Raw genomic sequence first — 14,073 nt, 5'->3', positions numbered from 1 at the left:
TGCCAGGCTCCCCGACAGGTAGGTCCACCTGAGCCCGCAGTCCCGGGGCGCGGGACCCGTGGCCGTGGTGAGTGCTGCCCAGCCGTATGCTCCCCTGTCCCGCCTGAGGGGCCCAGGCCGGCAGTGGGGGGCCTCCCGCGCGTCCTGCTCCCGGCTCAGCGGGCCCGGGTCTCAGGGGAATCTTCTGCCCGCAGCTCCGCGCGCTGTCTGCCGCCAGCCTGGGCGATCGATCGTGCCATCCTTCCGAAGCGAGGCCCGATGCGCCTTAGGTTATTATTTCATTGCAGCTACCCCCAGATTCATTTCGTACATTTTCTTGGTCCCTTTTATATGCTTTCACAGACGAAATGTTTAATAATGCGTGAAATCGAGACACTGTAGTTCCCATTCTGATTGTGTGTTGCAACTATGGAAAGTTGGTGCTGGGGAAAGGACTTTAGAGATGGTTGATTTCCATTCCTTCATTTTACAGAGGAGAAAACAGACCCTGAGAAGCAACATGGATCTTGGAGACTCGCCCAACTAGGTAACAGTACAAGGATGAGAATCCCAAGCTCAGTTCTTCTTAAATCGACTTCTGGAAGTGACAAGTGGTAAAATTCAGTTAACAATGTGAAGTGAATAGTAGGTTTGTTTGGGCTAGGAATAAGCTTGTGAGATGATGCTTCCCTGTCTTTAATCATTATTTTCTTATTTCAGGCTTCGTGCTGCTTGGCTTCTAAGGAAAATGGCAGAAACATCATCAGAGCCTTCTGGGCAGCTTGTCGTACACTCAGACACTCACAGTGACACTGTTCTGGCCAGTTTCGAGGATCAGCGGAAGAAAGGCTTTCTCTGTGACATCACTTTGATCGTGGAGAATGTGCATTTCCGGGCTCACAAAGCCTTACTTGCTGCCAGTAGTGAATACTTCTCAATGATGTTTGCTGAAGAGGGCGAGATTGGTCAGTCCATTTATATGCTGGAAGGCATGGTTGCCGACACGTTTGGTATGCTCCTGGAATTTATCTACACAGGGTGTCTCCAGGCCAGTGAGAAAAGTACAGAACAGGTCCTGGCTACCGCTCAGTTCTTAAAAGTCTATGACCTGGTAAAGGCTTACACAGATTTCCAAAATAATCATAGCTCCCCAAAGCCAACGACTTTGAGCACTGCTGGTGCCCCTGTGGTTGTTATTTCTAATAAGAAAAACGATCCTCCAAAGCGGAAACGGGGAAGGCCAAGAAAAGTCAACAGTTTGCAGGAGGGGAAATCACAACTGGCTCCAGAGGAAGAAATACAGCTGAGAGTAAACAATTCAGTTCAAAATAGACATAACTTTGTGGTGAAAGAGGGGGACAGCGATGTACACAATGAGCAGAGTCCAGCAAAAGACACAGACGATTGTGAGCCAGGTAGAGGGGAGGAAGTGCCCGCTGAAAAAGATGAGAATTGTGATCCCAAGACCCAGGACGGGCAGGACAGCCAGAGTCGATACAGCAAGCGGAGGATTCGGAGGTCTGTCAAATTGAAAGATTACAAACTTGTTGGGGACGAAGATGACCAGAGTTCAGCCAGAAGGGTCTGTGGAAGGAGAAAGCGCCCCGGCGGCCCTGAGGCCTGTTGTAAGGACTGTGGCAAAGTGTTTAAGTACAATCACTTTTTGGCAATCCACCAGAGGAGCCACACGGGTAATTATACTTTCGCAGCTTACTAGAACATGTTTGAGAGTAATGATGACAATGATAGCTTTCATTTATTGTGCAACTTCTGTGTGTTGGGCATCATAATAAGGCCTTTATACATGTTACTGCGTTTAATTCTCACGACAGTCCTATGAGGTAGGGAATGCTATCCCCATTGTACAGATGAAGAGACCGAGTCCTAGAAATAACTCACCCAGGTCACCCATGTAGAGACCGAGCTGGGATTTGAACTCAGGTAGCCTGATTGTAGAACCCTCTTCTTTTATTTGGAGTTGTTGGTTCAAGGCTTTTATGCCCAGGTATCACACTCTAGCCAGATTTACTTTGCTTTCTGATTCTTGAACACTGTCCATCTTGACCACAGCTGTGCTTTTGCCCAGGTCTGTCTGGACAGCTTTCTCACTCAGCTGTCTAGCTGTGATTGTCTTCTCCTATTCGATCCCTCTAACCAAGCACTGGCCAATTGACCATTTTGTGAAAATGGAAACATTCTGTATTGGTACTGTCCAATATGGTGGCCACTAGCCACGTGTGATTTTGAGCACTTGACATGTGAGGAACTGAATTTTTAAAATGGATTTAAATGGCACCATATTGGACAGTGCAGTCCTGGCAGAAATCCCTTTCTCCTCTGAGCCCTCTCTTAAACACTTAACTCACTCTCTCTTGGGTTATTGTAAGCTAAAGTATAGGGACCAGTAGTTAAGTCTCCTCTTCCCACACCTTGCTGTCATCTGACCCAGCATCTAGCCCTGTGGTTCTCACCCTGGCCACACATTAAACATTTTTTTTATGTTTGTTTATGTTTGAGAGAGAAAGTTTGAATGAGGGAAGGGCAGAGAGCGAGAGGGAGACACAGAATCTGAAACAGGCTCCAGGCTCTGAGTTGTCAGCACAGAGCCTGATGTGGGGCTTGAACTCCAGAACAAGATCGTGACCTAGGCCGAAGTCTGACGCTTAACCAACTGAGGCACCCAGGTGCTCCCGGGCCACACATTAGAATCATCTAGTGTGACTGGGCCACACGTTACAATCATGTATCAGTGACTGGGCACCAGCCCTAAAGCTTCTGATTTAATTGGAGCCTTGGTTTGAAGGATAGATTGAAAACCTTGAAATCTGGTTCTTTAAACAAGGTAGACATTTTGGAAATATTTGTTAAACTGTAATAGAGGCTAGTTTAAAGAGTTAAATAGTTCTGTAAGATTTGTTAAGGAGAACAGCATGTAGGATCTTCCCTCTTGCACCCAGTGTTCTGAAATTTTGCAGTGAATCACTTGCATGTGTGTCTGTCTTTGTCCATTTCGGTGGCTAACAGTAGATCCATACAGTTTGGAAACTCTGTCTTTCAATTCCAGAAAATTCTTGGAAAGTATTTCAGGGATGATTTCTCCTATCGGTTTTCTGTGCTCTCTCTTTCTGGAACTCCCTGGTGTCTGGATGTTGAACCTCCAGACCCATCCTCCAATGTCTTTATCTCCTATTTCCCATCACTATTGGCTCTACTTTCTGAGAGATTTCCCTTTTATCTTGCAACACTTAAAGATTTATTTCTACTGTTTTACTTCTAGAAGCCCCTTTTTATTCTCTAAATTCCTTTTTAAAACATTTTTTTAAATGTTTACTTTTGAGAGACAGAGCGCAAGTTGGGGAGGGGCAGAGAGAGAGGGAGACACAGAATCCCAAGCAGGCTCCAGGTTCTGAGCTGTCAGCACAGAGCCCAACGTGAGGCTCGAACTCATGAACTGAGATCATGACCTGAGCTGAACTCTGCCACTTAACTGACTGAGCCACCCAGGCGCCCCCTTTTTTAAAATTATTATCGTGAATCGTCTTTTTGGTTCATGGTGAGCACATTAATAACAGCAGCCTCTTGTTTACTAGTTTTTAATGTTTTCTTCCCCTTGGGCAACTTCTGTTTTTTGCAAGTTGCTTTTTTTTCTTATTTATTTTGGTATCTGTTTCAGCTACTAAGGCCTTCCCTGAATGGTGGTTTTTTAAAAATCATATTTGGGGTGTGTGGGTGGCTCAGTCGGTTAAGCATCCGACTCTTGGTTTCGGCTTAGGTCACGATCTCAGAATTCAAGAGTTTGAGCCCCTAGGTGGGACTCTGCACTGACAGTGAGGGGCCTGCTTGGGATTTTCTCTCTCCCTTTCTCTCTCTCTGTGCCTCCTCCGCTCACACTTTCTGCCTTTCAAAAATCAATCAATAAAATTAAGTAATTAATTAATTAGAAGTCATATTTAATCCTATGTTGGAACAGTTGACTGTAAGTTACCTTAGTTCTGGAGGCCTGTAGATGACGGCCTCACGGGGGAGGGAGATGNTTTTTTGCAAGTTGCTTTTTTTTCTTATTTATTTTGGTATCTGTTTCAGCTACTAAGGCCTTCCCTGAATGGTGGTTTTTTAAAAATCATATTTGGGGTGTGTGGGTGGCTCAGTCGGTTAAGCATCCGACTCTTGGTTTCGGCTTAGGTCACGATCTCAGAATTCAAGAGTTTGAGCCCCTAGGTGGGACTCTGCACTGACAGTGAGGGGCCTGCTTGGGATTTTCTCTCTCCCTTCTCTCTCTCTGTGCCTCCTCCGCTCACACTTTCTGCCTTTCAAAAATCAATCAATAAAATTAAGTAATTAATTAATTAGAAGTCATATTTAATCCTATGTTGGAACAGTTGACTGTAAGTTACCTTAGTTCTGGAGAAGGCCTGTAGATGACGGCCTCACGGGGGAGGGAGATGGGGGGGCGTGGCTGCCCCCCACCTCTTCACTGACACTTGGCATCGCATCTGCAGCCCTCCCACCCTGGCCCGCCACATTCCAGAAGACATTCCTGTCTAGAGCAGGAGCAGAGAAGAAGGCTGGGCACAGCCTCATCACTCCAAAAGTAAACTTGGACTTACTGTCCCTGGGACAGTCCCGTTCCACTGTACCTGGAGACCCACAGCCCGGAGACTGTTTTACCCTCTCCAGAGCACAGTCTCTGGCCTTTGTTGGGGAGCTGGCCAGTCCTCTAGGGGGTCTAGTACCTTTGAAACAGACTGTCGTTGGTCCTCACCCGCATCTTCAGAGATCACTTGGGCCGCCAATTCCTGAGCGTTGTGGAGGCTGTGTCTTAGACTGTGTCTCAGCCCTTCTGACTGCTGGCATTGGGTTCATCTGTTCCGGCTTGCCAGAGGTCATTGCTGATGTTTTCTCTCTAGTTCCTGGGCCTTTTGATTGTATGCCCTAAAGAGAAATCCCTTTATTGTCATTTTAATTTAGGAGGAAACAGAAAGATGTGCATATCCTTGCTTACACTGTATTTCTGGGGCTCTTATTCCAGGGGAGCGGCCTTTCAAGTGTAATGAGTGTGGAAAAGGCTTTGCCCAGAAGCACTCCCTGCAGGTCCACACCCGGATGCACACCGGTGAGCGGCCCTACACCTGCACTGTGTGCAGCAAGGCTCTCACCACCAAGCACTCGCTGCTGGAGCACATGAGCCTGCATTCAGGTAGCTGGGGGAGCGCCACAGGGCCACTTGCCACCGGGTTCTGGGGTGGGCGTTACCATGATCAAAACAGGCTTTTTTCAGCCTGGTGTCACCTCCCCCCCCCGGTGTCAATGAACGACAGANAAAAAAAAAAAATTCTGCACAGCATTGAGTCTTAAAACTAGGGCTTATAAACTGGCTGTCGGGGGCTCAATGTGCAGACATTTGTTTAACTCCCCAGAATTTAGAATTTGGCAACTTTGGGGGAAGCTTGAGCGTTCCACTTCTACCCCAGTCTCCACCACTCCCTATTGCCTTATATACCTTTGAACATTTCTGTTCCTGTGGTGGACTCTGAAGGCATTTGGGTTGGTAGGCAAGTCCACTTGTATCATTCATAGAAAATGGGGACCTGGGCCCACTGTGCTACTTACTTTATCAGTGAGCATTCTAGTTCTTTACAGTTTATGCATGTTTTAGTGTCTTTGTTTTTTTATTTGGCAGGACAGAAGTCTTTTACCTGTGATCAGTGTGGAAAATATTTTAGCCAGAAAAGACAACTAAAGAGCCATTATCGAGTTCATACAGGTACAATAAAGTGAGAGAAAATTTGGATTTGGATTGATTGGAGAGAAATGCAAATACAAATTACTTCTGAAACCCCGGGGTCCACTAGTGGAAGATGAATTCGTATGTAGAGAAAGAATCTTAAAAAGCGATGTAAATTAGATGTCCTTTCCTTGTGTTCTTCTCACTACCTTGGGATTTATTTTTAAAATTTTTTGTACTACAGTTTTGGTGCCACACACAGAAACCCAACAGAATGGACATCTTTCAGAAGTGCCACTTGCCTACGAGGGTGCCAGTTGACTGGTTTTTAGTGGTGCCTAGACAGAAGCGTCCTTACCCCATAGCTGTCCTTCCAGGCCCTCTCCCGCCTAGCTCTGTCCATTGCCTTTTTTTCCTCTCAACTGATAAGAAATGAATGAGGGGTTGAGAGTGACATTTGAGATCAGTTGGCCACAGTCACACCGATATTTTCCAGGGAAGAAAGAGATTATGTTGAGGGAGAACCGAAGAATCCCAGCTGTCCCAAGCAGTGAGTTGAGGTACATAGGAAAATATTAACTGTTACCAAATTAGTAACAAAATTACTGTTGTTTTATTAAAGTACCATATTTAAAGTGATTATTTTTCAGGGAAGTGCTTTAACACAAATCACTGAAGAAATGCAGGGAGAGAGCGCATATATGCACTGACACTTTTTTTATTGTTGCGACAAGGCCACTCATTACCGGAATGCAGCCATTGCCATCGCAAATTCATGGATGTGTCTCAGCTAAAGAAACATCTACGAACACACACAGGTAAAACTGCCGTCTCGTCCATTCTCTCTGGTGCACTTCATGCTTTTAGGAGAGTGAGGTCGAGTCTCCCTCCACAGGCACCATTTATTATAAATTGGATGGGAATTTTATGACGTCATCTAAAAGTCCAAGGCGGAAGGCTGTCAACACCATTCTGTGCGGAGATCCACTTTGAGGTGGCTTACAAGTCTGAGTCTGGTTCTGTGTTTCAGTCTTAGTGTACTTCAGCCTGGGAGATGACGGAGATCATTTTTATTTTTTAGAAAAGGAAGCAAAATGAAACAAACACAAAGGTAGCATGGGCATGAGCGTCTTCCATTTCCTCCCCCAGCACCAGTGGTTATAACGTAAGCATCGTAAGCATCGCCACCTCTGGGAAAATCCGCTCCAGGGATAAAGAGGAGGCAGGATGGATCAGGGCAGGTGTATCAGATTGGTTTATGCTGCTTTGGACATTTTCTTCTCCAAACACAAAGAGTTTCTCCTTAATTTGTTTTCTTAAAATAAGTATCTCATAGGGTAGGCATTCTGTGGAAATGGATCTCTATACATTCTTACTATAGATGGTTAGCTTGAACAGGTTCTGTGAAATTTAATTCACTCATTTAAGACATATTTACAGAACAGGCACTGGGTACCTAGGCACTACCTAGGCCCTGAGGAAACAGCAGTGAATGGGGTGGCCAGAGCCCCTGCTGTTGAGGGGCTACCATTTGACCCAGGAAGACAGAGAATAAATGACTACATAACATGTTAGGTGGGGCTCAGTGCTGTGAAGAGCTAAATGCAGGGTAAGGAGGCATGACATGGGAAGGTAAGCTGCCCTTTTACATGAGGACTTGTGTGGGAAGGCCTCACTGATGAGGGGACACCTTGGATAGATAATCTAAATGCTCTGGGGAACAGGAGCACCTGGCCAGCTCAGTCTGTAGAGCATGCGGCTCTTGATCTCGAGGTCAGGAGTTCAAGACCCCCATTGGGTGTAGAGATTGTTTAAATAAATAGGCTTTAAAAAGAAAAAAAAAAAGACATTTGTTTTGAATGCTATGGCGAGCGAGCCAGTCATTGTAGCTGTCCAGGAGAGGAGCATCACAGGCAGAGGGAATGGCAGGTGCAAAGCCCTGAAACATAACGGTTTCCAGCTTGCCAGAGAAATGCCAGGAGGCAGTCGTGACTGAGGCCAAGCCAGGGCAGTAGAGGTAGGAGGGCTTGGGTAGGTGGATAGCAGAGGCGATGAGTTTGTATAACACGGGGCTCCTCAGCCTAGCTGCATACTTCAGTCACCTGAGAAGCTTTAAAAAAGAAAAAGCCTGGTCCCAACCCCAGAGATTCTGACTGAACTGACCTGGGGTAGAGCCTTGGACCTATTTGTAAAAGTTTCCTTAGTGATTCTAGTGTGTGCACTCAGGTTTCAGAATGTTGGAGGCCACGGTGAAGACTGGATTTTACTCTGAGCTTGAGGACTTGATAACAAGAGCAGGGATAGGAGGTGCCTTAAAATTTTAATAGTATCATTCCGGCTTCTCTGTGGGGTGAGACAGGGTGGAGAGACCCATTAGGAGGCTGCTGTACTAATCAGGGGCTAGCAGTGTGTGGTAGCAGTGGACGTGGTCATAGGTGGTCCAGTCCGGATATATTCTGAAGGACCGTATGTTCCTAGAAAGAATTTCCATTGTTTAGGGGCACCTGGGTGGCTCAGTCGGTTAAGCATCTGACTTTGGCTCAGGTCATGATCTCACAGTTGGTGAGTTGGAGCCCCGCATTGGACTCCATGCTGACAGCTCAGAGCCTGGAGCCTGCTTCTGATTCTATGTCTCCGTCTCTCTCTCTCTGCCCCTTCCCCACTTTGTGCTATGTCTCTCTTTCTCTCTCTCAAAAATAAATACATGTTAAAAAAAAAAAAAAGAATTTCCATTGTTTAAAACAGGCAATAGAAGGACTTTCTGAGATTTTGTAAACCCAGATGGCATTGAACGGTAGTGTGAACATTGTTAATGTTTCCCACACAGAACTTTCCATGACAAGCAGGTAGTCAGTCTTTGAATCTGGAAACAAACTGCAAACAGTGTGGGCCCTGATTCTGGTTTGGGAAGCTATGGAAAGAATGGCAGTGGCCTGGCTTTGGATTGGTGAGAGGTGATCATGCAAAGATGCAGACTCACCCAAGCTGGCACAAGTGTCCTCTGCCAGGGAGCTCGGAGAAATGTGTCGCATGCATTTTCCAGTAGAGGCTGTGGAAGGGAGGCTCCCTGGCTGACCTCCACTTCAGAGTGCCCTATCCATTGCTGCTACCTACTTCAGTGGGATTTTGTTCTTGCTTTTCTTTAAATTCATAGTTCCCTTGCCTGCATTAGGACCACTGAATTTTGTTTCTGGAGGACGGGGCAGTCTGTTGGTAGTATGTGCAGCGTACAGTCTAACACTGAATAAATGCTCTTGAAGCTTTGTGGAGTTCCTCGGGGAGCCTGCACCGGTCATGGGTGGGCCTTCGTTTCCACCCTGTGAAATTCATTCATTCGTCAGGGATTTCTGGAACAGTGTGCCAGGCCTGATTCTGGGCACTAGAGTACTAGGAGTGGACAAGCCCACAAATTCTCCTCCTAAAAATGGGAGAGACTGGTGATAAATGGCAAGTACAGTGTGTAAGGTGGGGTTAGCATCGTGGGAAAACTGATTCGGAGGAGGGGACTAAGGGGTGTTAGGGGTAGGGGACAGTGCTTTCGGTGGTGAGGAAGTCTCCTTCCTGGTAAATGTCGTTTGAGCAGGGACTTGAAGGCAGTGCAGAGGGATAGAGCCCCTGAGGGGAGCCATGCTGGGGGATGCCTGGTGGGAGCTGGAGCCCTGCGTGGCGCTCGCTCACTTGCTCAGGGTGTGTCCAGCATGCCTGGGACCCTAGCAGCGAGCAAAGGGAGAGTACCTGGTGAGGTCAGAGAGGTTTAGGGGTAAGGACCGAGTGTGGCGACCCATCTGGGATGCCTCCTGGCCCTGGGGCTTTGGCTTTATCCCCCGATGGGAGCCGGCAGCCTTTGGAGTGTTTGCAGCAGACGTGTGAAATGATCTGACTGCCGGCAGGGTCACTGTGGTCCCCGCACTTGGGGGCAGCAGGGAAGCCGGAGAGAAGCGGGGAGACCTGTGCGGCTGCCGCAGAGACAGTCCTGGGCCTGGACCGGGGGTGGCGGTGGAGGTGTGACAGGTGGTCAGATTCTGGATACGCTGGAAGGTAGGTAGAAATGTCGATAGTACGTAAGCCACCGTAGAGGACCGGGGTCCTTAGGGAGGTCAGCAGGGCTACCTGACGGAGCAGGAAGGCGTGACAGTTGTGCGTGATCTCAGGGTGGGACCGTACAGGAGTAACTGTGGTGAGTCCTCTTGTTTCCCGTGTGTGATCACGTACCTCCTTGTTTCCCTTTGTAAGAAAAGGAAACTATCTTACACTCGCTCTGCGTCCTCTTGGCTCTTAGCACACGGTGCTCAGGTATGGAGTAGGTGCTCGGTAAGGGCTTAATTCCTTCATGCTCGTTGAGGAATCAAGTGGTATCGCCTTTTTTTTCTTTATATGGTGAAACTGTGGGGGTGATTATTCCTTTTTGCTTCATGTTGGATGTATATTTCTAAATGCTTTCCTGTTTTTAGGTGAGAAGCCATTTACTTGTGAAATCTGTGGCAAATCTTTCACAGCAAAGAGTTCTCTTCAGACCCACATCAGAATCCACAGGTAAAGTTTTGCAGATATTTTTCTCATATGGGAGTCCTCATTCAACCCTGGCGTTCAGTCGGGTGACGTATGTTACCTGTACAGTCCTTTTCCCCAGATTATTACACAGGTAGAACCTTCTGTGTAGTTTACTGTTATCTTTTCAATTTTTGCCCCACTTAGGCAAAAATCGGGAAAACTGGCTCTGGCCAGCAAAAGTCTGCACGATTGATTTCATTTCTTGAATTTTTATTTTTGGGCTGGGGACTGATCCAAAGCTTAAATTCTTCAGTCAAAAGTAAATAATTAAATTTAATGTTTTCTGAATAAACGTTTTTGTTCACACAGCTTCCAGATTTGATTTAGTAGTTCTTCTAAGACAAGGGTTACTCAAGTTTTTAATAGTGAAATCCATCATATATACTTAATTGAAGTCCATCTATATATACTTAATTGGCCACAAGAGTCTGAAAATTGCCAGTGAGGGGATGTCTGGTTGTCTCAGTCCGTGGAGCATGGGACTCTTGTTCTCGGGATCGTGAGTTCAAGCCCCACGTAGGATATAGCGATGACTTAAAATTTAAAATCTTTAAAAAAGAAATAAAGTTGGCAATGATAACTAAAAACAGAAAGGAGCTTTATGTGTAATATATAAATATTTGCTTTCTTATCTGAAATACAGACTATGGAATCATAAAATTTTATTACATCTAGCCCAGCCCCATCCACCACCCTTACTCAGATACCACCTCCACCCTTTCCTCTTCTTGTAGGATTAGAAACTAAAACCCATGCAAGTTGGGACTTGCTCTGACTCCTTAAGTTAGTAGAAGAACCCATGACTTATGATTCCCAGTCGAGTTAATTTTTCCTCTCTTCTTGACTTCTCCTTATCAGGAAGTAACAGACAGATCTGTTTTTAAGATACAATGTGTATTTTCTTACAGAGGAGAAAAGCCATACTCCTGTGGCATATGTGGCAAATCCTTCTCTGACTCCAGTGCCAAGAGGAGACACTGCATTCTGCACACGGGCAAAAAGCCTTTCTCCTGCCCTGAGTGCAACTTACAGTTCGCTCGCTTAGACAACTTGAAGGCCCACTTGAAAATCCACAGCAAAGAGAAACCTGCGTCAGATGGCAGCGGCGTGGCTGGCAGTAACAACACTGAAGAGGTCAGGAATATCCTTCAGCTGCAGCCCTATCAGCTCTCTGCATCAGGAGAGCAGGAAATCCAGCTTCTTGTGACCAATTCTGTACATAACATCAACTTCATGCCTGGGCCTAGCCAAGGAATCAGCATTGTCACCGCAGAGAGTTCTCAGAACATGACCGCAGACCAGGCTGCTAATCTCACACTGCTCACACAGCAGCCAGAACAACTACAGAATTTAATTCTTTCAGCCCAACAGGAGCAAACGGAACACATTCAGGGCCTCAATATGATTGAGAGCCAGATGGAGCCTTCACAGGCTGAGCCGGTGCACGTAATCACACTCTCCAAGGAAACCCTGGAACATCTCCACGCCCATCAAGAGCAAACAGGGGAGCTCCACTTAGCAAGTGCTTCAGATCCGGCTCAACACCTGCAGCTGACGGAGCCTGCTCCCCCGCCACCCACTCACCATGTGCCCCCGCCCCCACCACTCAGCCAGGAGCAGAGCTGACCTGTAAACATGTGTGACTTGTTGGTCTCTTCCCAGTAAGCCAGATCCTTCCAGAGATATGATGGCCAGCTGCTAGTTCTAATGCTTTCCATCCAGGCAACAAGACATGTGTGTTTCATACCTTGTGTGTAGTCCAGTTTGGAGTTAGCATTCGTCATTGAGGAATGGTTTTCGTCTTTATCTACATCTTTTACGGTCTTGGATGATTTTTATTTGGGGGCATTGATTTAGACCTCTCTAAGTCATGAATGTTCATGTCCACAGCTTAGGGCCTTGCTGACCTTCCCAGTTAGATTTTTTAGAAAAAAGGAGGTCATATGTTGGCTGAGTTGGGTAGAGTGGTTTCTTTATTTCTCTTAGGTAATACCATCGCTTCTATAAGACAAGTCAGGGCTGAATGTGACAGATAACAACTTTGGAGAATCTGCCCTTTTAATATCTTCTAATCCCATAAAACAGAGTAACTCAGCATTTCATCTCTGTGTGGTACAGTGGGCTCTTTATGATTCAGAGACATGTAAACTAAGAGTCTATTTTAACTCAAAATGAATATAACAAGAAAGCCAAAAAGTACAGGATTATTTTAAAAATTCTGAACTCAACTTTTCTGAGAAACATGGATTTACATATTTTTGGGGGGGTTACATATTTTTTTAAAAGCAGGCTATTGAAAATTTAATTTAAAAGTCTAATTAAAGAGTGGAACTGGGATCAAGACAGTCAGCCCATAAATTCCAGATTTTTGTCAGCAGTGATAATTGTTCTTTCTGATGAAGTTAAAGCTTTCTCAGTTATCCTGGAATATAGAATTTTATTCAGTGTATTTTAAATGTCAAATATATTCTCCTGAATTCTAATTGATCCTGAAAATGATCTGTGTATTATGTATGATAATTTTGTAGAGATGGGACCTTATAATCTATTTTTATTGCAGAGTAAGTTAAATCTCATAAAATGGACACATCATTTTAAAAAGTAAATATCTTCTCATTTAAAAAAATTTTTTTGAGCCTCTGAACCATAGTAGCCAGTCTATAATTGTTGTACGGTTTTAAATAATTGTCAAAAGTTGAAATTATGTTTGGGTTGGGTTTTCAAGCCCAACACAGTAAAGAGTTTGATTTCTTTCTCTCAAGTAAACCGGTAGAGGGTTTTGGAGAGCAGAGGATGGGCACTAATCTATCCAAGTTGACATAATGCTGGTGGTGCATAGGGGTAATCTACCCTAAAATTAACAGGATCTTTCTATCTGTTACTTATTTCTCACTGTAGACGTCTTTGTTTGATTTCCACCTGAATCAAGAAAGTTTTTTAGAGGTTAAAGTAATGGAATTCTTTAGTTTTGAGAGAAGATGAAAGCTTTTTTTTTTTTTTTTACATATTTGCCAAACTATATTTTATTATATGTAAGTCACAAAATTTCTAAAATGATGTATATCTTACAAGTATCAACCAAAGCAGTGTTTAAGTCAGGCCTGACTAGAGCCAAGATACAATTTTTACAAATACAGTTATGACCCAAATATTATTTCAGGCTCTTAGTCATTTAAACTACTTTAACGTTATTCTTAAAATGCAAAGTTTTTGCCAGCGCTTCAAAGCTTACTGGCCCACATTTTCTCCAGGCCCTACACAGTATTAATATAAATGGACTTTTAACTACTCACTCTGGAGAACTGGAGAATTCTTCAGGAAATAAAGTCACACAAGTCAGTTTAACTAGGTTTATGACAGTCTACCTCTGCACTAGGAGAAATACAGTGTGGGCCACATGTAATTTTAAATTTTCTCGTAGCCACATTAAAAACAAAGGTGAAATTGATTTGAGTAAAATTTATTTAATCCAACATTTGCCAAATATCATTTCAACCTGCCATCAATATAAAAATATATTAATAAGATATTTCCGATTCTTTTTTGCATGTTAAGTCTTCAAAGTCTAGTATACACTCCATTTGAATGCTAATATTCTTGGACATACTTGACCTGTGTTTAGAATTCATATGATTTACAGTTGAAAACCTAGACTGACATACAGGTAGTTGCACACATAATATTTTTTCAGTAATTGAAGTGATTATCAGTTTGAATTTATATTAAAACCTGGGGCACCTGGCTGGCTCAGTCAGAAGAGCATGCGACTCTTGATCTCAGGGTCATGAGTTCAAGCCCCACACTGGGCATAGCAATTA

General features: G+C 44.7%; 1 protein-coding gene across 3 annotated transcripts; it reads left to right on the top strand.

Moving 5' to 3' along the window:
- The first annotated feature begins 727 nt into the window (after positions 1-727).
- Positions 728-13,136, top strand: ZBTB24 (zinc finger and BTB domain containing 24). Of its 3 annotated transcripts, XM_077779967.1 has the most exons (6): positions 728-1,670; positions 5,009-5,176; positions 5,660-5,743; positions 6,439-6,522; positions 10,156-10,237; positions 11,164-13,136. In XM_077779967.1, exons 1-6 carry the CDS (start codon positions 728-730, stop codon positions 11,879-11,881), a joined length of 2,079 nt encoding a protein of 692 aa, XP_077636093.1. In that variant the 3' UTR covers positions 11,882-13,136. The 3 variants fall into 3 exon arrangements, 2 of the variants coding, with proteins under 2 accessions (XP_077636093.1, XP_077636094.1); XR_013338999.1 differs by lacking the exons at positions 10,156-10,237; positions 11,164-13,136 and having other exon boundaries at positions 5,665-5,743; positions 6,439-6,521; XM_077779968.1 differs by lacking the exons at positions 10,156-10,237; positions 11,164-13,136 and having other exon boundaries at positions 6,355-6,480.
- The last annotated feature ends 937 nt before the right edge of the window (positions 13,137-14,073 follow it).

The sequence above is a fragment of the Crocuta crocuta genome, unplaced genomic scaffold, assembly GCF_008692635.1.
Source record: "Crocuta crocuta isolate KB4526 unplaced genomic scaffold, BGI_CrCroc_1.0 scaffold147, whole genome shotgun sequence".
Lineage (NCBI taxonomy): Eukaryota > Metazoa > Chordata > Mammalia > Carnivora > Hyaenidae > Crocuta > Crocuta crocuta.
Note: the sequence above shows the minus strand (reverse complement) of the source record. Positions and strands in the feature narration are given on the sequence as shown.